Source organism: Plutella xylostella, chromosome 4 (assembly GCF_932276165.1).
Source record: "Plutella xylostella chromosome 4, ilPluXylo3.1, whole genome shotgun sequence".
NCBI lineage: Eukaryota > Metazoa > Arthropoda > Insecta > Lepidoptera > Plutellidae > Plutella > Plutella xylostella.
The window spans coordinates 7,093,331-7,117,324 of NC_063984.1; the positions used below are offsets into that span (position 1 = coordinate 7,093,331).

The 23,994-nt window shown below is 40.3% G+C and overlaps 1 protein-coding gene across 1 annotated transcript; it reads right to left on the bottom strand.

The window, feature by feature from the left end:
- Window positions 1–2,451: 2,451 nt before the first annotated feature.
- On the bottom strand, window positions 2,452–22,521 carry LOC105387232 (adenylate cyclase type 3). The gene is made up of 22 exons (XM_038121251.2): window positions 22,361–22,521; window positions 20,462–21,092; window positions 16,919–17,068; window positions 16,138–16,253; window positions 15,188–15,299; window positions 14,864–14,991; window positions 14,292–14,450; window positions 13,831–13,969; window positions 13,519–13,641; window positions 13,183–13,277; window positions 12,615–12,705; window positions 11,730–11,894; window positions 11,287–11,370; window positions 10,903–11,007; window positions 9,770–9,978; window positions 8,814–8,889; window positions 7,815–8,037; window positions 7,207–7,289; window positions 7,020–7,118; window positions 6,185–6,433; window positions 5,641–5,802; window positions 2,452–3,278 (listed from the first exon to the last, which is right to left on the bottom strand). The coding sequence occupies exons 2-22, from the start codon at window positions 20,984–20,986 to the stop codon at window positions 3,174–3,176; spliced, it is 3,198 nt and encodes a 1,065-aa protein (XP_037977179.2). The 5' UTR covers window positions 20,987–21,092; window positions 22,361–22,521; the 3' UTR covers window positions 2,452–3,173.
- Window positions 22,522–23,994: the final 1,473 nt, after the last annotated feature.

Below are 23,994 nucleotides of genomic sequence, written 5' to 3' on the forward strand. Positions count from 1 at the left end.
GGTTGTGAGGAATTATTATTATTATTATTATAAAATCGATTTTACAAAAACCAAAAATACGTAGGTAAATTTTCATCAAACCTTTTTTAGAACCTAGCAGTAAGAAGCAAATACTTACCTAGAACGTAGAATTTATTTTAGATTTTGGATGAAAAAGCAATTTTTGGCCTTTTTGCAAGTTAACTTGTAAATTATAGGCATTATATTATTATTTCTAGGTTCTCCAAATAGGCATTACCTAGCTGATCATATTAGCATTTTCACTTTTTGGAGAAACGCCTCCGACGAGAAGCCACGACTCTCCAAATGCTGGGAACGCAAGACAGACGCAATACCCCTCAAGAGTGGCACCACTGCGCAGGCAAAACTGTAGTGACACTTACGCGTGTGGTGTGGTAGGCCCTTTACCAACCACACGCACGGTATTCCGTGTTTAAGCCGGCCCGCGCAGGCAAAACTGTGGCGACACTTACGCGTGTGGTAGGCCCTTTAATCTGAGCAAACTCATTACATCGGACATATTGTGGATGAATAAAACTTAGGTATAAAATTAAACAGCAGCAGAGAATGGGGGCCCCTGGAGGCCCGGGGCCCCAAGCACGTGCTTGTCGTGCTTATAGGTTAATCCGCCACTGGCTGTAAGCCACAACACTTCATTTCTTTACTATACACCTAGATACATTAAGAGATCAGATCACTAATGCCATGCCTAAAAATACTGTTAGGGAAACTTATTTCGAAATTAATTCAATATAATTACAAATAAGTAATAACATAAATAGAAAATAATTGAAATAAAGTAGGTTGCTCTAATTAATCCTAACTTTCGGGACTCATATTTGAAGTATGTTTCTACTTTACAGGTATGTCGTAGATATATAGGTATGCCTAATATGAATGAAACAATTTACAATCACTATTCTCATAAGTAATAGAGGAACAGATTTAATCAGAGTGGTATCAGAGGGTCAGGGTCGTGTCATTCATGATATCTGAAGTTATAGAAAACGATGTGCCCACATAAAAAGGAATACCTACGTACTCCAGTAAATAACGAAAGGAAAATATAGGCCAACCGTCGGAGTAGGATCACTTTATGCCCATGTCGAAGTAGATTAGGTCTTTCATCAACATCATTATCAGCCCGTTATGGTCTACTACTCTGGACGTAGGTCTGTCCTTTCAATGACTACTGTCTAACCGGAGGACGGTTCAGTCCTCGCTTGCAAGTTGGTGGTCTCCCTTCCAGAACTCGCCTACCTCCCGCGTTCATCGGTTATTTGGCATTATTATGGCCAGCCATTCGGTAAACATATACCTGACACTAATAGTCAATTAGTAAACTCATTATTTAATTAGATACGGATGAGGCAGTTCTACGAGATAGCCGTAGACCGTGGATTTGCCATCGGTCTTAATACTTCCTATCTAGGAAGACTGACAGTATCCGATGACAACAAAATAAATCAATTCACAAAAAAACACATTATTACTTATGTATGTTAGGTAGATAAAGATAAAAACCTTTTAGATTATGTTACTTACTGTCTAATTGTCCTAGTCTGCTTATATGTACGATTGGCAGATCTAACTATTGACTGAGCTCTATATATTATCATGTTCTAATAATATTAATGAAAGCACAATAATCCCTATCTCTACTGTATCTTATGAATAAACACTAATTCTAGGCAAAGTATCACGAAAGCACAATTTTGCATCAACGCTAGTTGATCTCATACATTTAAAATTATCTAATATGCTCTTATAGTAACTACACGTAGCCCGATTTCTTTATTGGGTTTTCATGAGGAGTACTTACTAAAGTTTCAGTTACAAATTATAACTAACTAAGTAAACACAAATCATATTTTTCAGAACTCGGATATTTTGCGCTGAACATATACTGCGAAAACAAAAATTGCTAATAGTTACTATAACTTTGACACTCATCATGGTATAGATATCTATATCAACATAGCTTATGTACTCTTAATACATACGCTGAAATGAATATAAATAGTTTTACTTAGTACTTGTACAATTCTCATAAAATTTAAGTAGATAGGTTGTATTATGGGACTGATGTTCATCATGACATGCATGCATGCATGCGTACAATTATTACAACAAATGATTCCACTCGAAGCAAAATTCACTATCTAACAGACACCTATAAGTGTGTTGTTATGATGAAGATACATACATACCAATTATACTTAAAAATAGTAGGTACGGTGGCCTGCGCCTAAAAGTATACAGGCGGAGTTTTTAAAATAGCGATAACAAGCTCACAGGCTGCTCAAGCACATCCACATAAACACCACTGCTACACACATCACACACAACACGTCCCTGGGTTTATAAAAGATGTAGCTGGTCCCTTCATCAACAGGGATCGCTATTATAAAAACTCCGCCTGTATACTTTTAGGCGCAGGCCACCGTACAATAAATTACATCTGAAGGATATGTTTATAAGAAAAGGGAAATTATCCACGAGTTAGTAGGTACGAAGACACAAAGTAGCAAACCACTGCAATGCCTGTAGCCGCCTGAAGGGATAAACCAGAGGTATTTTTGCACTAGATTTGTACATTCTTATATGTGAATGGTTGGCTCGACCGTATTATTAATGTTTACTGTAGATACTTTGCACATCTGGAATCTAGGTGTGTACGGACGATGCAGGCGTTTGTTCAGCGTAGCCACCAAAGTAAATTGCGGAATAAATATTTTATGATTTCCCCAATAACATAGTGATAGGCGCATCATAAATACTTATGTTATAATGATATCCTTCTGAGCATACCAAACACGCTACGCGTACGGTAGGTATCTAATGTTTTGGACTGCCTTTACTGTAAGTAACAACATACATAGGTACATCAGAAACGTTAAATTGTTATAACTATAAGATAACATACCTAGTTGATCATTATCAAGGCACGGATCGATGCTTTGCGTTCACATGTTTTTAAATTTATTTGATTGATGCCATGGAACTACTTCCAGTATCTCTAATTCCGCGCTATTTAATCTTGATAATAACAGCAAAAGTTACCTAAAACTGAGTAAGTAAGTATTATTTTTTATTAGAAGAATGTAAGCTCAGATTTGAGGTTATTTTGCAGAAATTGCTCGAGAGTGATCTGTAGAGTCGATAGAAGTGAGTTAGTCCGCTGAAGCCAGTAGACTGTCCGGGGCGGGGGCAGGGGCCGGGGCGCCGCCGTTGGCCAGGAGGGCTTCGCTGGAGCCGTCTTCGTGAGTATTTACCATCTGAAAGCAAAAAAGTAACGATTTATTACTAACTTAGAAGTATGTACTATTATTAGTAATCCTTCAAGAAATTCGAGATTTTTAAAAATACTACCTTTAACCTAACTTAACTTTTACTTCAACCTTTAGTACTTGTGAATAAGGCAACAAAATATAAAAAGTGTAAAGATCGTACGATATAATATAAAGAAGGTGTTCGTGAATAGACTTTCAGTTCTTATTGGCACTTCAAATAACTTTTATGGCAAAACAGAATGATAAAGTGGTATAAAAGTCCGAAGCCTCTACAAATTAATGGTAACGATTCGGTTTAATGTGCTCTCACTTTTTTATTTCCTTTAAAAAGAAATGAAACATCACTCATGTTTATATATTACGTTTTCATACCGTTGGCGTGATTCCAATAGCCTTTTTACATTTTATGTGTCTATAGTTACGCTCGTGCATTTAAACAGAATCTTCTACATTAAATTGTTACAGTCATGATAGACCGTCACGGATCATACTCAGACACCATTGATTTTCAAAATTATATCTCAATATCTATTACAGTCTCGTTCACGACAAAAATACAAGCCACAATATAGGTCCGGCGTGCCCTCAGACGTCATGGAGTACCAACATATTTAACTGGCTAATCTTTCCACCACTAGACCAGCTCACTCTCTCACTCTATAATGTTTGTCGCTGGCACAATAACAATAAGACGCTACATAAAGTCCTTGGACGCTACTCAATGACTAGTGACTGTATTTTTTTTTTGTATAAGCTCCAATTTCTCCATAGTCTGTTAGATCGTAACCAGGAAAAGGTTGATCAATTATACGTCATCTCCAAAGTCAAAGTCAAAGTCAAAGTCAAATTTTTTTATTCATCGTACAAATATAAAATTTTCTGATGAACGTCAATTTTTACAAATTACTCTCCGTTCGGATAAGGGGGGGCTCTTTCTGTCTAAGGAGAAGAACGGAGGCAAGAAACTCCTGAGCCATCTTTTCAAAAAAAGACTTAAAACTAGTTGGTATACAATACATATAAGCTTAATTATTATTATTATAACATTACTTACTTATGCAAGCTACTTAATCATCATAGTGGATCTATAGATATTTTCGCAACCACAATAACTAATATACGAAACAGTATTTTTAATTAAACTTTTTATATGTACCAACTAACTTCATTTGTTAATAACTTAAGTAGTAGTCACTAAGCACCTTTATTATTAGGCATGCTGTGTTTATTCTTAAGTAGGTAGTGTATTTAGCCCTATTATTTAAAAGTATGTGTGAATGTACCTGATACACTATCTGTGAATAAACCTTAATAAATAAATAAAAAAAAATGAGCAGAGCTAACTACTTATCACAGCCATGCATTAACGTCCTCTAAGTAATCATCAATTCTATAATAAGCTTTTTTACTGAGTTTCTCTTTAATGTAACACTTAAACTTATTCTGGAAGCTTATTATAAAATCTAATACAGTACCCTAAAAACGATTTATTAACTTTCGCCAGACGCATCGCTGGAAAAGCCAGCTTATGCTTGTTCCTAGTATTAATGTCATGATTACTGCCAATTGTATCAAAAGTTGAAATATTCTTTCGTACATACATTAAATTGGAAAAAATGAACTGACATGGAACTGTAAGGATGTTAATTTCTTTAAATAGTTCTCTCAATGAATCCCTGGAACCTAGTTTGTATATAGAGCGGATGGCTCTTTTCTGTAATACAAATATAGTTTCAATATCAGCGGCTCTACCCCAAAGCAAAATGCCATACGACAATAAGCTGTGGAAATAACTAAAGTAAACTAATCTGGCGGTTTCAACGTCGGTCAGTTGTCTAATTTTCCGTACAGCAAAAGCTGCCGAGCTCAACCTTCCAGCCAATTTGGCAATGTGAGGTCCCCATTGTAACTTTGAATCTATAGTCATACCAAGAAAGACAGTATCATTAACTAGGTCCAATTTATTCCCATCTAGAATAATGTTAGTATCGCATTGTCTAACATTCGGCAGTGTAAATTTAATACATTTCGTTTTCTTAGAATTCAATAAAAGATTATTTACGGTAAACCAATCGTGTATGTCAGATAGAATAGAATTAATTTCATAAAAAATATTTTCACTTCTTTTAACTTTAATAAGCAGCTCCATATTAAATTATTGACAGATGTCTCAAAAGTCAAGCAAGAATCCCTGGTTATGCTCTAACCCACTATGGAGAAATCGGCACTAATCCCTCCACGACTAGACCAGCTCTACAGTGTTTGTCGCTGGCACAATAACAAGAAGATACTACTCAATGACAGTATTTTTTTTGTGTAGAATAAATGTCTATTCTATTCAACTGACCGCTCCAGGGTCGTCCTCGGGCGTGGTGGTGACGACGGCGGCGTCGCGCTTGCCCTGCAGGTAGTACGTCATGAGCTGCCCCTTGCCCTTCACCGCCACCAGCCCGCGCTGCTCGAAGTAGTAGCCGAAGCTCTGCAGGATGCCGCACGTCTCCTCTGTCACCTGAAGAGGATGGAAGCGTGAGTGATTAACTTTTGTTGGGAGTTTGACGGGTCTGCTACTCAGTTTAGTTCCTGCGGCCACTACACGGGTTCGTTGAACCAATCACTACTCCGTCTTTATTGGTGAATCGCGATATAATGACAATTATCTGCTTTGATAACCAACCCGTGTTGTGGCAGCAGGAGAGATAAAATTTAAGAACTGGGTGTTTAATCAGTAACATTTTGGCATATTGTAATATAAATTTAGTATGATATATGGTGGTTTATTAGTAAGTTTCGAAGGCAACTCCACCAAAAAAATACGAAAAATGGTAGGTCTTCTACGTCGGCATCGTACTTCTCCATCAAACCTTACTCATAATCATCTGAAAGTCTCTCACCTGTATACAGCCAGCCTTGCCAGTGCTCTCCATCCTCGAGGCCACATTAACCGTGTTCCCCCAAATATCATAGTGGGGCTTCCTGGCACCGATGACGCCGGCGGTAATCGGGCCGTGGTTGACTCCCATGCGCAGCACAAAGTGGTTGAAGGACTGCTCGTTGATGGCGGCCAGCACGCGCTGCAGCTCCAGCGCGAACTCGACCAGGCACGCCAGGTGCGCCCAGCGGACCACCACGCTGTCCGATGGCTGGGGAGGGGTTCATAATATTAGATTTGACGTTAACTTTTATAATGATTTGATATCAATTATAACATATTTGTTCAAGACTGTGATGCCCGAAGGGGTAGTCAGAGGTGATGTATGTCATGAGTCACCGTTTTAAATGAGTACAATGTACTTAAGCTACACATCTAGAATCTAGATTTGCAGGTTTCCTTCACCGTAAGAGCGATGGTATACATTGTAAGTACTTAAATGCAATCAATTATAAATGGTCACCCAAACCTAAGTTTTAAGCTAAGCTTTATATAAACTATTAATTTCCATGCTGACGGTACAGTTTAGTTTTTGACGATAATTATGACTATAGTTAATATGAGTCATGCATCTCGTTTAGTCTGTAATTTGGAAGACGTAACGTGTAAAAGAAATAAACACCAAACCAAAAGACAGGAAATCTTGAATCTCTTTTCTCACCAAATCACGATGATTGATGATAGACATAGCAACACAAACAGTGCAAAGTTACATCACACTTTAAACTCTCCGCTGAATGTAGACAGGGTAAGTACCTACTCACTCATGTTTGGCGCGTTGTGAGGTGTGGACTCACCTGCATCTGTCTCGTCGGGTTTAGGCCTGACGCAGCCATGTAGGTGGAGCTGATAGTCTTGATCTTTATTATATCCTTGAATTTGGCTTCTTCCAACAGCTGCAAATCAATTAGCATCGGTTATTAAGAGAAGTGTTGTGAAAGCAATGTAACCATAACTAAACTAGAGACGAGCCGTGAAGCTTACCAAATCGAAATCGGATATGACTTCATTGAGGAACCTCAGACACTCGAGTCCTTGGTTGTTGACGGTCTCTTCTGAATAGAACTCTGCAACAGATGTGAACGTGGGTTTAATTTTAATTGCGTAAAGTAAACAATGAAGATACGCTTGATGTGCCGTCGTATTAAAATAATGTTTAGAAATGTTGCTTGTTAATTGAGTTCATAGTGGTAACGTGGGCGGTGGTATTAATAGAACTGTGCTTTGATATAAAACAGAGATAAAAGCAGTTTCATAGATGGGAGAAAATCATATTTATTCAATGGCTAGACCAGCGCCGCTGAAGCTTATTTTTTATGCATTGCGTGTGGTGCTTGACTAGTAACTCTGTCCTTGATTACTTTTTTAGTAGTTTTCTTTACTAAACACATTTTGTATGAGTTTATATAATGTGTATAATGATATGTATCTATCTATGTATCTGTGTAGATATATCAGCTGACCGATACCAATATTACGGGCTCTGCCTACCTTGGGGTCAGATGGTCGTGTGCGAGATGTCCGCACATATTATATTATTATATTTTGATTATATTATATATTTCATGTATATGCGTATGTATATATCTCACCAGAGAAATTAGGCATGCTGGCGAACAGCACTCCGACCTCAGCATAGCTCTGGCTGTAGAGGTCGCGGTGGTGGTGCTTGGCGCCCATGAAGTGGCTGGCCACGTGCGGCGGCAGCACGTTGTGGATGAGCGCCTGGTTGCGCCGGCGCAGGTCCGCCGCCTGCGCCGCCTGCGCCGCCATGCGCGAGCCGCGGGAGTGCCGCGCGCGCTCTAGAGCTGAGCTCTGGACGAAATAAGTGAATTGTTAGATTTATGAGGGTTGCTATGGTGTGGCAATTGTGGCATATATGGTATATAATAATATCCGTCCTCGATTTCCAACAATCGGAGAGTCAAAAGTAACTTACAAAAGCTTTTCGCTTTACCTACATTAGATTCACATGAAAAGTGGTAAGTACTTAACTTAAAGAGTATTTTGTATGAATATCAATTTGATTATGAAAACAGTCTCAAAGAATAAAATCAAAATAATTGTAATTACCTACATAACAATTGAAGGTCGTTGCACAAGTGCTTTTTAGTTATAAGTACTTAATTAATTAATAATGACACAATTACTAAACTTGACTTACAATGTAATTAATCACAATGAAAAGAGATTTCATAATGTAGTGACGCACGCTAAACCTGGGCGTGGGTGTGTTCAGGGTGTTGGCTCTCACCTCCGCACACCCTCTCGAGGATGTCAGCTCCAGTGAGCGAAGAGACGAGTGCACCCACACACAGGCATAACACTACACCTCAACAACCAAGCTATGTTCCAGTTTTACTATGCCATAACGTTTGTTAAACAAACAAATGTGTATGTAGTTGTAGGTATGTATTTAATAAAAATAAATTTACTGCGCTCTCGCATTCCTATGCCAGAGATTTCATCTGTAAACATTTCTGTGCTATTCAAAGATACAAATCCATAGCAACGCTGAAATCATTCATTAGATCATACGAGTACTAGAAAGAGAGAAGATTAGTGTACATTTAATAAATAAATACACTTACATATCGGTCGAATATCAGCAGACCAAGCACTATTAACAGCAGCATCAATATATGCCGGCTGTGATGGATGGGCGCCCTGGAATTTAAGAATTGAGCTCTACATTATTTGTAATGTTAGTGTAGGTCGTCTACACGTTAGTAGTAGGTAGAGTACAGTGAGATAATACTTTACAAATACTCTTTCTAGAGTCTAAAGCTCCGTACTATTGATAACATCGCTGCAAAATACACTTATCTACACCATTTCATGGGAAGTCGTTGGAAAATGAAATCGCATAGCATAACATAATGTCGTGAGTGATGGCAATAGGACAGCTTCTAAACGTATTATACAACGGAAATAAGTGCTAGAGTGTAATTTTGAACTGCATCAGGCCCTCACTGTACCTCCAGAGTTCGTTAATTGATGCATCGACATCCGCTTGTCGATGCATCAATCTTCAGTCAATTTCCGCGAGGTAGCCAGAGGAGAGGTATGGCGTATAAAACTATGAAAGCAACAGTTTATAGGTTTGTAAAGCAATAGTTTTTTTAATACTATGGCTCATTAACTTGAGATTACTCAGGTAAATGGGTATTTATTAGGATTCAGGAATTTTGAAGATGCACATTTTAATTTGTCCTGCCAATTAACTACCTTCAAAAAAAAACACGCACTTACGCCTTGTACTAATGTACTCCCTTGCGGGGTAGGCAGAGGTGCATTGCTGCACCCACTTTTCGCCAGACCCACTTTAACTACCTTCACACATTTGAATATGGTGTTGCTCCATTTCGACTTGATATAAGCACAAATACTTAAACATACTTTCGCATTACAAAATATCTTACTTATATGCATATTATAACGCTTTATTCAGACTTTTGCTGAAACTGTAGACAATGTTGAAGAAGCACAGAAGAACATATTGGAGAAGCTTTGAAAAACTAGCTTCGTAAAACTTCACAGTACTCACACAACATTCACGATGAAGTCGTAGTCGACAGCCGACTGGTTGATGGTCAGGTAGGGGTCGCGGTCGAGGTCGATGCGCGGGCGCAGCAACACGGGGTACAACAGCGCGGGCAGCGCGTGCGCCCCGGCCAGCCCCAGCAGCAGGGCGGCGCGCGCCAGCCCGCCCAGCGGGGAGACCCATAGTGCGCCGCATGCGATGCCGGCGCCCACCTGGAATGGAGGGGTGCTAAGGTTAAATGGCCTCCTGAAAAAAATATTCTCACGTTGCCGCACTGCCAGATTCATACCGGCCCTAAAATGATACCAGTTTGGTTTCTTTTTAAGTAAGTCGGTAAAATTATTTTCTGGGAGCGATTTATTTTAATTGAAAAGATATGGCTGCTGTTAAGTTTGATTATGCTCTCGCTGTAAGTAAGAGTTGTAAGTAAATAATGTTAATACTTATCGTAAAATGTGCATTATGATACCTATGCTAAGAAAATCAGGGCTGAAGATGATAGTAAACTATTATTGAGCATTTCTAACTTGATAAAGTATCGCCTGCGGTAGTGACTGCCACTTCACTTCAATTAGCACCTTTTCAATATCAGTTGCTCGAATGTTTCACACGCCACTGTTAAGTGATAATCTTTCTCCTCTAACTAATTGAGTGATGGTGAAAGCGGATAGAAATGGTACTCTTTACTTGGTGGCCTATTGGTATTCTTGTGACTATCCCTACATTACCTAGCAAGCATGCACGGGCAAAAATCTCTTTATTATGCAGTTCGAAGGTATCGACGCGTGTTCAACTTCATATTTGACAAAATATTAAATTTTATGTATGTATGTATATAAATACAAATTCAAAATAGGCGAGGACAGGCGAAGGGCTCTCCCTATAGTAGGCGATCAACCCGATGATGTTTATTCATAAATGTATTTGACGAATTTGTCTGGTCCCTGGCTGGTGGAGGTGAAGTGTTCCCGTGTTACCTGGTAGTAGTAGGAGGGGTGCAGACAGCGGCGCGTGCCGGCGTGCGGCACAGATTATCAACACATAGAGACATTGCCTGGTCACTGGTGGTGATGTGTTACCTAGTAGTAGTAGGAAGTATTTTTCCAAGTTGCTGGCCCCTGGCTGGTGCTGGTTACCTGGTAGTAGTAGGAGGGGTGCAGACAGCGGCGCGCGCCGGCGTGCGGCAGAGACCCCTCCGCCAGCCCGTCGTCCAGCACCGCTTCGTAGTTGCCGCAGATTATCTGGACATAGAGACAATGCTTCAATAGTGATGAAGGATTATGCCTTGTTTCAGAGGTCCGGTAAAAGTAGTATGTGGTGTGTGCCCCGTTGGGCTTTACTTGACTCGGCTTAGCGGGGTACCTTCTGTGACCCCAGAAATTGGGATCAGAGGAGTTATTCAGTCAAAGTGCGTCAGTGGAAATGATATGTGATATAGATTGTAAATCAGGACACCAGTCATCAATAATAGTTAAAATAGTATCTGAAGTGTACGTAAATATAAAGTAATTAGTTCTTACCAGAGGAGTAATGTTAGCCGCGATGAACATGCCAATATTGAACAACCCACACGTTAATTTCCAGTATGGGCTTATTGTCTTTTTCTGAAAATAATAGCTTTCATCAATAATCGATTCCATCGAAACTGGTCGGAAGAATATTAGGGCAATCTCAGAGCCCTGATTCTCATATGTACAAAATTGATACAATTTAGTCACAGTCTTACCATTATGAGAATCAGGGATCATCTATAAACCTGAGCCCTCATTTCTATGGTGCAACACTTTTTCACCGTGCCTCTGCTTATTATTTGCCAGTTTCAAATCTCTATCTATCGATAACTTTAGTCACTTTCATACTATTTTGACATAATATGAAAAGTTACAATCTGTCAAAATATTATTAAAGTAACTCTCCGCTATCGATAGATTGAGTTATTGAAACTGGCAGTAAGTATACAGACCTTATAAGCAGCATATCGGTAGCACACGTAGTAGATGACGTTGATGAGGCCGGTCTCCAGCACCAGGGCCAGGTAGAGAGCGTGCAGCGCCTGCGCGGGCGGCACGGCGAACCCCGCCAGCACCGCCACGGGCGGCAGCAGCAGCAGCGGCGGCGCCACACCCGCCTGGGAAACCAGGGGAGGTTAAGGCATGTTCTGGTTAGCGTGACGGTGACAAAAACTGGAGAGTTGTTGTCAGTCGTAGCTTTATAAAGTTAAGTTTTTATCATGGAAGTAGAAAAAAAGACTGAAGGAATCTCGCTAACTAAAAATTTAAGCACGCAAAGTAAGTCAGTTTCATTGTTACGACGAGCCCGTAGTAAGTAGAGTTGTTATTTCTGAATCCATAAAACGTTTATTTGCCGAGAAATCAGACACTATTATTATTCAATTTACAGTACTGTATTGTACAGGTCCGCGCTTCGGCAGCTAACAGGTTAAGTTTAGTAACCTGAGCTAAAGTTGGAAACCTAATAACGTTGAATAAATAAGCGTACTGTAACATTGGGAGGACTGAAGACAGATTTTATGAAACAGCTAGCTAGCTAAATAGTTAAATTATTGTGTAAGTAAGTACTCTCAATAATGTAAGGTCTAAAACAAAAAATATCATGGTCGGAAACAAAAATCAGAAATAAATTAAATCAATTCAAACTGTAAGTACCTGCCTACTTACGTAAGATTATAAACAGGGGCAAAAACATTAGGCTGCCGGATCAAAATACTATTATGTACAGTTTCGATTCAAACAACTTGGTAGTTCTGAATTTGCCAGCTAATGCACTTTTGTACCTAGTCAAACTAACAAGCACCCTGATCATTCCTTTAAAGATTGACAATCAGTACCTGCGGGCAGGCGTCGCGGCGCCGCGTCCAGGCCGCCTCGGCCTCCTCGGAGCGGAACGTGAGGCAGAACGTGGTCGCATCCGCCAGCTCCCTGTCAACAACAACCAGTCAGGAGGGGCATGGTGAGGGGGACACACCTAAAGCTGCTTAGTTTCGCTAGTTTTTAGATTGGGTCTAGTTTTAAAGGTAATTTTTTTAAAGAGATCCTCATTTATAAGATTGAGTGTCTGGTTTTTGATGACCGGTCCGTTATAAGGAGATAGATCAGGAACATTTCAAATTGTAGTCACGTTTTTAAAGATTTTTTGTTTCGAAGCGCCTTAGCTTTTGTGAAAACAAAAGTTTATGAGACATAGGTAGGTACTTAAGTATTATTAAGATATAAGAAAAATTCACGTCATATAGTTAAATCGATCGGAATATTCCTAACTATATCCTTTCACAGATATCCAGTCATCCTGAATTAAAACTTGTTTTGGGGAAGCTAGCGGGTTCTAAGATAGTATTATAGCTCCGTCGATGGAGGTGATGGCGCAAAAGCAGATAAATGACAGAAACATGGACTCACTTGTCGTCATCGCGGTTGACCAACTCCTCCTCTAACATCTCAAGTATTTTCAGCTCTTCACTATCGTCCACCGATTCCTCTTGCGGTGATAGAACCTAAGGATATTGTAAATACGAAGCGTTCATGTGAAAACTAGCGATCAAATGGGTTAATTATAAAATGATGCTATAGAGATACGAGTAATAATAAATGATTCATCTTTCATCTGATGGCATCCAGAAAAGCAACGGCACAGTTCGTGCCAAACAAAAGTAAAACGATCTAGGGCAGTATGCTCTAGTCTAGTGTCCTATTTATTTGAAGCGGAAGTGAGGAGGGCGGCGGTAGTGCACTCACCGAGTCCTCGTCGTCGTCGCGGAGGTCGGACAGGGTGTCGGGCTCGTCCCCCTCGCCCCCCGCGCCCCCCGCCCCTGCCCCCGCCGCCGCCTCCACCGCGCCCCTCTCCTCGCCACTCTGAAACTGGAAACAAAAGTAACAAAGCAATGTCGCGCCCGCTGTATCTCTCGTGAATGGTTGACAACTGCAGGGTAACTCTATAATGACGAAAAACGAACGAACGAGATCTGTTGTGCACTCGGCACGTTTAATAGAGTTGTGGCTCGTTCGTTCGGCTACTTCGTCTTAGAGAGTGACCCCCTTGAAACTTACAGGTTTGAGCACGCGTACGATGAAGTACGTCTTGATGCCGGCCTGGCGCAGCATCTCCTCGCGCCGCTCGCCGTGCGCCGGCTCCACCTCGAAGTCGTCGTTCAGGTAGCCCAGCGTCACTTCCGAGACGTGCACTCGTCTACAAAAAATACCAAACTAACAAATCCAGTCTTATGAAATACATATTAATACAATCACGAGCAATGAAAAAGTTCCACTTAGAAAATGTCACCAAATGACCTCAATTTTAAAAACTTGAATTATGAATTTGATGAAAATATTTGCGTTTTGAGTTGGAAATATTCTGATGCGCTGTTAAGTATACTTATTTCAATATGGCAGACGAGATGGAATCATTAAGCTATTATTTACAGTTTAGGAGTAATTTGGTGCTATTGTCACTATCACTATTTCTCTTTTCTCGCGATTTCACAATCGAATAATACAGTCGTCATTCATACCCGGCCTTCCCACTGCTCTCCATCTTGTTGGCGAGCTCGACGTCGCGCGAGTACACGTCGAACTGCCACTGGCGCTGGCCCAGCACGCCCGCCAGCACCGCGCCCGTGTGGATGCCCACTCGCATGTCCACCGGCGAGTTGGTTGTTTGCTGCACGTATCTATACGCATGACAATCATCTATTTACTAAACGCAATGCCATGAGGTATTACACCTGGTAGGTGACTGTCTAAGGAATTCATCGTTGGCTCATCGGTGAGTTAAGGATTACTTTTCAGCCATAGTACAGTCAGCTGTATAAGTAGCTATACACTTTTGTACCTTGTCAAACTACCAACTAAACAAAAATTCAATGTTTGAAACAGGCAGTTATTAAGTTTGACATGGTTCAAAAGTATATAATAGCTACCTATGCAGCTGACTGTACCTACATAATTTGGCTACAAAATAAAACGGTCGGTCCCTATAAGTAAAACATATCATCGCATAATATAGACTTATCCACCTTGTCACACGCTATGGAATTATGAAATTTAATGCAAAGTCGTGCACGTAAGTGACAGTGATACGTACTTTATAGCCTTGACCATGGACAAGCCCATGTGGACACAGAGCACGGCGTGATCCGGCCGCTCGACCGGCGCCCCGCTGATGCAGTAGTAACAATCGCCGAGAATCTTTATCCGGAGCTGCTGGTATTTCTACAATACACAAAGGAAAACACAAATAGCGTCAGCAGATTTCTCTACAGGAAAATTTCCTTTACATGGAAAGTTTTGAATATTGAATGAACATTGTTGCTCAGATATAATGAAGCACAATATCTGAACATCGGAAAACTTACAAAGTTTGAAGTTGGCACTAATTAGCGGTGTATCGAATGTTGTTAGTAGTTACCTCGGCCAGGCGGTCGAAGCGCGCGAACAGCTCGTTCAAGATGGCCACCAGGTCCTGCGCCGAGTACGTCGACGAGATCGCCGTGAACCCGACGATGTCGGCGTACAGAATACTGTCGACCAACAAACGTGTCAGCTCGGCGAAAACTAATAAAAACTCTACGCGTATATGAAATTATACAACTTTCCCTGCTGAACTGACCTATCCACATACGGAAAAGTTTCAGGAATTTAGAACACGGAAAACTGTACGATAGTTTAGTTAAAGTTTCGTACATTCGGCTATTATTTTGTTGTGAAAGTATACTGATGCTCGGAAAATGGAAATAGTTGCTAAGAGTAGTCAGATAGCCTATAACAGAATACGTAATAGACGTCGAGCAGATGATCATTAGGTTGACTTTGATAAGTAAATAAGTCGGTACCGTTATTAAGTGGACGCATGGTAGAGACGCATTAAGCTGTTTCAGCTTAGGAGTGTCTGTGTATGTATCTAATGCCTATAGCTTAGTGGAAAGCTCTCCGAGACCATTAGTAACAGGCTAACAGCGTCAAATGATAATGCCTCAGTATTCACCTCAGGATATTAAACTATCAAGACCTACGGGCAAACCTATGTATCATTTTGGAAACAAAATAAACGGAGCTGGAAACATAAATCTGCCTGTCATCCAGTACAAATATACGGTAATAGATCAAAGTAAGTAGGTAAAGCTGTCTCTGACGCATTCGTCAATAAAAAATATTTATGAATGTGAACAAACACACACTAACATTGTCTGGGCACTTCTGTTCCAACATAATGTAAGAACTAAGTACGTACAGTAGATATTGTCGCCCACGGCGTTTACTTATTGATTTAGTTAAAATAAACTGTTCTATATTGAGAAGTTATGTTTGCTTTGAATATTTTATTGAAGCGAAATATGTCAGCGGCAGTAGCGTCAGTACCTGACATTCTCATGCCGGGACATGTAGATCTTCTTGAACTGCGTGTCGATGAGGCCCAAGTCCTTCCGCATCTGGACTGCGACATGCTCCGGTAGCACGGACAGTAACAACCGCTCCTGCACACAAAAACATAACATAATCACATGCAAAACAATTTAGACTCTTATGTAATTACGAGAAATTATATAACTACCTACTATTCTTTATTCAAAAAAATTTGACCTTTGATTCGCGCTGCGGTTCGTCTAGTTTATTAATAGTTTGCGAACGTATGCATAAGCTCATATATACAGCATTTTGCCGGCATGACCTACATCAATGTTAAACTTTTGCTGAAATTCTATTGCTCCGCAATATTTGCCTGCTATGCTCGCTCTATGCGTTCGAGCTGCAAGTTCACTGCACTGGTATAGGACGGTTATAGGTAGATATTGTGTATATGACACATTTAGATAAAAAAAATCATAGGTTATGAAAAGTGGCTTTTTATTGAATAATTACGAACGTAATAACTAACTAGGCACTTACTAAGTAGATACAATACCGCAACTGGGAATGTCGCATGTGTCAGTTCCTGTATGTGTAGGCACTTTATCTTACTTGTGAGTCTTGTGACAGGCCTGTGTCACTCCGCGCGTGGGCGGCGCAGGCGCCAGCCTTATTCTGTGCTTGTGATTTCATTGATTGGTACGAAACGGTGGTGGCGGCATTTTCTCCAACTGCGCTACAAGCACCAGCCTACTCTCATTAAACTTGTGACTATAATCTACAGCTTACCTACCTGCTCTTTGCTCTGCTGCTCGATGGTGAGCTTGTCCCCGAGGCTGCGCTTGGTCTCCTGGAACGAGCAGCGCTGCTGGCGCTCCGCCACCGCGTAGGCTGTGGCCCCCAGGAGTGACGCCCCCAGGAGAAGGGTGAAGTTTGCCGCCTCCTAAGTAGAAATGATGCAGTTTCTATGGAGTTTCTTATGTGAATCTAAATAACTAATTTCTATCTGTTTTTTTTTAAGAAACAAAAATAGCTAGCATAACCGTAATTTTAACGTAAAGCTCACTAGAGCAAGTAAACTTTCAGCGACTAACACTTGGCATAGACCAAGATTTGCCACTTGGTGTGAAAAGATTAGCCAGTCGCTGAACTAGCGCTAAAAGTATAATAAAAGTAGAGTATATAGATAGGTACATTCACTCGGGGAGGCTCGCATACTGAGTGCTTTCATAAAACTATAAGTATAGTTTTTCCTTGCTAAAATTAAATTTGGTGCCTTCAGATTTCAGATTCGACATCACTGTGTCACTATAAATCACTCTATTTGATATTATATTATACGCACATGATTTTCAGTGAGTTTGATTTGTTCTCATAGATAAACGTAAAACAAAATCAATATATTTTTATGATGCAATAAGAAACACTGAAATTGTCTGCGTAATACGATGATACTTACTGGGAATGTTTATTTAGAAAATGATATTAAAATCTGTTGCTTGGAATATCAGAGGTTTAATACGCTGGATTAACAAATATAAGTAAATTTTATACACACATACATAATATATTATCCCAGATTTACTAAGAATTACTACTACTTTACATTTTAGGGCTAAGTGAAAAAAAACAAATTTTATCAAAAACTGTTCAGTGGTTTTTACGTGAAAGAGTAATCAGCTGACTATCAAGTAGGAAGGTACAGATACATAGGTTACAGGTCAAGGCTTTTCGCCATAAACACCTATAATTATATTTTATAATGTGTTTGGGTTTTCGTGTATGTTTAATAATTAATAACAATAACGTTCATTAGATTTTGAAAGCTTGCGCCTAAAATCAAAACCTGGTAAATTGGAGCTTAAGGTTTAGAATCTCTATGATGCCGACGTTATCCCGGATTAACATTTAACGTTGACTTTATAAAGTGGTTCAGCTTGGGCAGGTATGATGCGCCTTAACTAAATTAAATGCTTAGTCGCCCCAGGATCTTCGGGAAAATTGTGAAACAATGGCACGATCCAACAGAGCCTCCAAAAGTTGTTTTGAATTTTGATACAACACTATACACTTTTAAAAAGAAAATGCCTTGAAAATAGTTGAATAAAACCTACGCCATCCAGGCAGTTTTCACCCATCGTACGGCGTAGGTACGCTCAAAGGCATAGCAAATAGAGCTCGTGGTTATAGACTCAAAGAAGAAAAAAACCCTTTGCAATATACAGTGACGTGGGATGGTGTTTTCCAACGGGCTTCCAGCGCCCAAACTCAAAGGCAAAGCTTTCAAAGGCATATGTCAAAAAATATTTGTAGGAAAACACCACTCTCATGTTCCACGTAAAATTCTATACGAATACGCGGCTACCTAAGTATCAATATAGGCTCGTATAAATCGTCGACATAAAACTCGTATCCCCTATAAATACGATCTTGATGTATTTCTAAATTGAGGTAGAGAAGCAGAGTTTGCGTTTGACAGGTGATCAGCCGTCTACTCGTATGTCCTAACTACTCCTAACTATGAACAAACTTGATAACTCAATTTATTAACACAATAATAGATGAAACTTCTACCAGTAGCCCAAAGGGGCAGTTTGATCAAATTAAGTATACTGACTGATGCTTCTAATAAGGGACGATGAAATGCATATTTGTAATAGAGCGCAACTTGACATCAATCTGAGCCTCAAGTGGAAACTTGAAAGTCATACTCTCTACGTACAGTAACTTGCATAGCTAGCAAAGCTAGCTAGTAGCTAAGTAGGTAGGTACGAAGCTTTTGCCTACGACTGCCTACAAGCTTCGATATAAAAGCTTGTTTTATCAAAGAGTCTTGTCAATTTTCAGATTCGTATGTAACTATATATAAACTAATAAGGGTATAGCTACCGTGGTATATAGCGACCCTCCGTTGGACGACAACGTGAAAGAACGACAAACAAATACACACACTTTTGTGCTTTCATGCTGAAATAACATGTAAACACTGGTATTTTATCGATTCTACCATTCTGATGTGTCTTTTTGTAACTAAAATAATATTTGGGTGACTAGTGTAACTACTATTCCCCCTTTAATTACCTACGTACACGTTATGGGTTTGTGTTTACTTATCCGTTTTTTTACCCCATGTTTTATTGTTCACATAGGTATGTAGTATGGGGAATATAATATTCATGGCTTGGCTTTAAATATGGGCAAATATTTGGTCATTCCTCGAAGTTTGAAAAATACGTCATGTCACAGAATAATAACTACTTAGTACCTGGTCATGTCTACTTGCTATGGAAAGAGCTAAGCCTGAAGTCTCTCTGAAAAATCACATCAGAAACTCATAAAATGTATAAACAGAAAACCGACATTTATCGCTTATCCGACAACCGACCGATATTTAAAATCTATAAGCTGTAGTGACAGTGGGTCGGACATATTTGCTGAATAGCAGACAAGGTCTAGACAAACCACGTACTGGCAAATGAACGTAGACGATAGTGGTTGGAAGAAAAGGGCCGAGAACTGAGTGTTGTGGAACTCGGGACTGCACTGAACTGGGAGATGCCTTTGCCTGTGAACGATTGCAGGATGATAATGATACACTCACGGGCAAAGAAAAAGTTCCATTCAGAAAAGCATCAATTAACTCCTGAACGGAAAAAAACTAACTTAATGACGCCTCATATATTATGTATTTAACTACATTTAACGGTGCATCAGAATATAAACAACTAAAAACGTAAACATTTTGTTCAAATTTTCTATTAAAAGTTAAAAAAAATTGGGGCTATTTGGAGTCTGTATTTTGTAAGTGGAACTGTTTCGTTGCACGTGAGTATATTAGGTATATAGATTTAAAATATAAATTAAAGTTTTATCCTGAAATGCGCCAGCCCTGTGAAAAGGTAATTTCTACCGATATTTCTGTGATTCACATAACATTCTCTTACAGGCAATACGTATCTACCTAATACCTATAGCTATAGACATTTCCCGAGCTCGGCTCGCTGGGCTGATCCACCGCCAACGAAGGTTTACTATGCATATTTAATGTGTTTCGTGATTTAATTTGTCTTCATTGTACCTACTCCTCAAATAAAGCGTTTAATTTCACTAAATATGTAAGAAGTTCCAAAAACAAAAGATACCTGAACGACGATGTTATAAACGGACAAAATTACTTAACTATAAAACTCTTATAAGTTATGAAAGGCTAGCCAGACAGATATTCATCAAACGTTCATAACCATCCCATCGCTGACATTATCTCTGAACCCAAAAAGCTCTGCCAAAAAGGATTGGGGGCAAACGATTACGTCTTATTTAGGTAAATAATCCTTACCTGGTAAGCAAAATCTTCGGGTAATCTTCCTTTTCTGCACGCATTATAGTACTGGCACAAGACGAATCCTATCAAAGTGATGACGCTGTAGGAGATGAGCACCATGAAGTGGAAGGGCAGCGCGGCCAGCGTGAGGTACTGCAGCAGCACGGCCCAGCCCAGCATCTCGTTGTAGGAGTCGCCCGCGCGCACTACGGCCGCCGACAGCACCTGCATCCACAGCAGCAGCCAGGCCACGTGCGCCACGAGCCGGCGGCCCATGCCCACGGCCGCGTGCGACGCCAGCAGCACCAGCACCAGCGCCAGCTCCAGCAGCGAGCTGGCGGCCGCGCCCGGCACGTCGCGCGTGCCCGGCACCAGCAGCTCCCACACGTGCATGAGCACGCCGCACGCCAGCACGCGCGGCACGGCGCGCTGCCGCTGCCGCGAGGTGTACATGGAGTACAGGCGCTCGTCCCGCTCCGCCGCGAAGCCCCACGGCGGCGCCACCAGCCACCAGTCCCGCACCGTCCGCAGCGTCTCCATCGCGTCTACTGCTGCACGCCCATCACTAGCACAAGTAACACTTAGCACTGCACGATCACACTGGCTAATGTAACATTGTAAGTATCACATCCTCAATTAGGCTTTCCTAAATAAAAATGAAATCAGTATTATTTAAAGATGAGCTTTTGATTGTTACTGTTCTTACCTAGTATATTCATTTAAACAATGATCAGTGACAAGCCAAGTCGCAGCAACTACACGCATAGCAAATGTTACGGTGTACGCATATCCGATAGACTCGATACTGCAGTGGGCACGGACAGCGTCGTCCATGAACACAGTGTCGGTACATCGGAGCGAGTACCTACGACGCTACGGAGCAGATGCGAGCCGTCAACAGCATCATCAGCCGGAGACTTTCCGTTACTGACGACAGTTGATCGAGGACGGCTGGTAATGAATAAATTACACGCTGAAACATTGTTCCGATATGCGTTCATTAACTGGGTCGTACATAACTCGCACACAATGTTAGAGGCTAGTTTTGTTCCAACATGCTCATTTTCATACTGACAATAGTGAATGTTTGTTGGACGCTCGTGTAAGTGGTGTTACCGAGTTGCTCAAATCTCTGTTAGAGGTACTTTACATATTTTAACTAATTGCCGCTATTCCGACAAACGATTAGCGTACTGTAAATATTTTTCTTAAGTGAGTTATTTAGATTACCAAGCATAATTATTTTGAGTTTCAGTGAGGTTTATTTTTATAAGTAATAATCCAATCAAAATTAACCGGCAGCCTCTGATTAACACTAATATGTTAGGTTTTATGTGCCTATCTAATTATCTATCTACCTATCTTAAATTTGTCAATCCGCAGCACCTGCTTACCTAATTAAAATTCGCGCTTATATTCTCTGAAGATTTATTCATTAAATTTCGGAACAAATGAAATCAAATTAATCATAAACCAGATTAAGGAGACTTCATTAAAGGGCAACCCCAATTTAATTAATGGTATTATACGGAGACGACGGTCATTTTTATAATAATGCTGGTAAATTATGTATTTAATATTAATAAAGACACAATAACTATAAATAAATACTGAAACATACATAAATGCAAAAAAGAACTTATAAGGTACTGTTCATCTCCTGATGATAAAAATATTTTTTAAAGAAATCAGTCCACATTTATTCTATGATAATGATAATTAATACGTATTTTTCCTATAAAACTATGTTTAAAAAGTGATACAAATAATATTGTTAGTTTAGGGTAGCTAAACTAGTATTTCCCGCCGAAATAGTGCTACACCAGTGATGTAAGCCATCAGTGGATTTAACGATTGACCCACAAATCTCGTAAAACTCGTCCCAATAAATGGTACAGGCACTTAATAACTCACTTTATTCGGTATGGTATTTTAATAAAGATGAAGTGTACATTCCTGACTGTGTGAAGTAAAGCGAGAATGTGTAATATTGAGCGTGGCCGGAAGCGGGGCTCGCTAGAGCGGGCGGCGCGACGCGTTGCGCGGCCGGGCCCGACTGCCGCCCGCCCTCCGCCGCCCAGGCCGCCGCCGCCGCCGCCCAGCCGCCCTGGCCTGCACCGCGCGCCCGATCCGCGCCGAACAAACAAACGACGGCTCCGTTTCACCCACTAACTCACTAACCTACGCCACGTTTTCGAATCCACAGCGGGCGTGAATACGGCATAATTTTTAAGCCTGCGCTGTAGCTGTCAATCGGGTGCGTTTTCCATGTTTGTTAATCGTAGCCAAAGCAAATAAAATCCAAAGTGATCATTTATTTTATTTGGGTGGGACAGATTTACCGAAAAAATGCTTACCTAGAGTCTACTGTAAACAATGACTACTTACTACTTTGTACCTATTAGGTATTTAGATTATTTCAATATGTATGTTTATTGATATAAAGTTTCTATTGGTCTTCGCGGAGGAATTTTGCACAATGTATTGCAAATAATAGACAACTTGTATTGAGGTCTTGAAAATCACATTCGGTATCTACCAAAGTTTGCCTGATATTTGTATGTTGCAGAAAAAACATTACTTACCCCCGATCCTTCGGAAGTCAAAAAATTGTTACAGTTTGCACTTACTTACTAGATTAATTAACTAAGTACGTATAAATAATTCTATGTTGTCAAAAACTTACAAATTGGATTCCTAATGGCAGACAGAAAAGAAAGTAGGTATCCCATGAGTAGAAAACTTTCGAAGCCCATAGGATAGAATATCCATTAATCATTAAGTACCTTTAGTATAGGTAATAATTAAGTAAGCAAGGCAGTACTTAACTAGCAAATATTGGTCTGTTAATAAATATAAAACGGCATTACGGCTCACGACCTATCACGCGAGTGCAAGTGTAGGTACAGCGAAAAGCGGGTGACTCGCAACAAGTCACTTCTGTGTTCTGTCTGTGTGACTACCCCTTCGGGGATTACAGTCGTGTACATTTGTACTATTTGTACCTGTAGGTATGTTGAAATTGCCCGTTCAATCACTTTTTAGGTAAATTATAAGAACTAAAGTACCTACCTTACCTGCTGAGACTGATATAATATAAAGACAAAACTTGAAAAATACATAATACTTATATCTAGATCTACCTCTACCATGTAGCCTACCCACAACTAAGTAGGTACCTATTAAGATACTATGTTATGTGGTAATATAATAGGTAGAACAATTTATTAGCCCTGCTAACTTTCTGCTAAATATCTACTAAGGACTTAATTATTATTTGTTGGAGTTGGACACATCCCAAACCTATCGATAGCTCTCGATTGAGAAACCGCAGGCGCCGCAGCCACAGAACGACCACCGTTTATGGTTCACTGATGAATTTAATTTTGCGGTAACTCCCGATTACATAGTAAAGGGACTGTGGGGTCACTCTATAGTGCGAAAAATATGTTTCGGAACGTTGCGTGGCTAACCGCGACCCTAGCTCGATGTAGGTATTAGGCTCAGGCCCCATTGATGCGTGCACTGTCGGTCATCTATAGGGCATG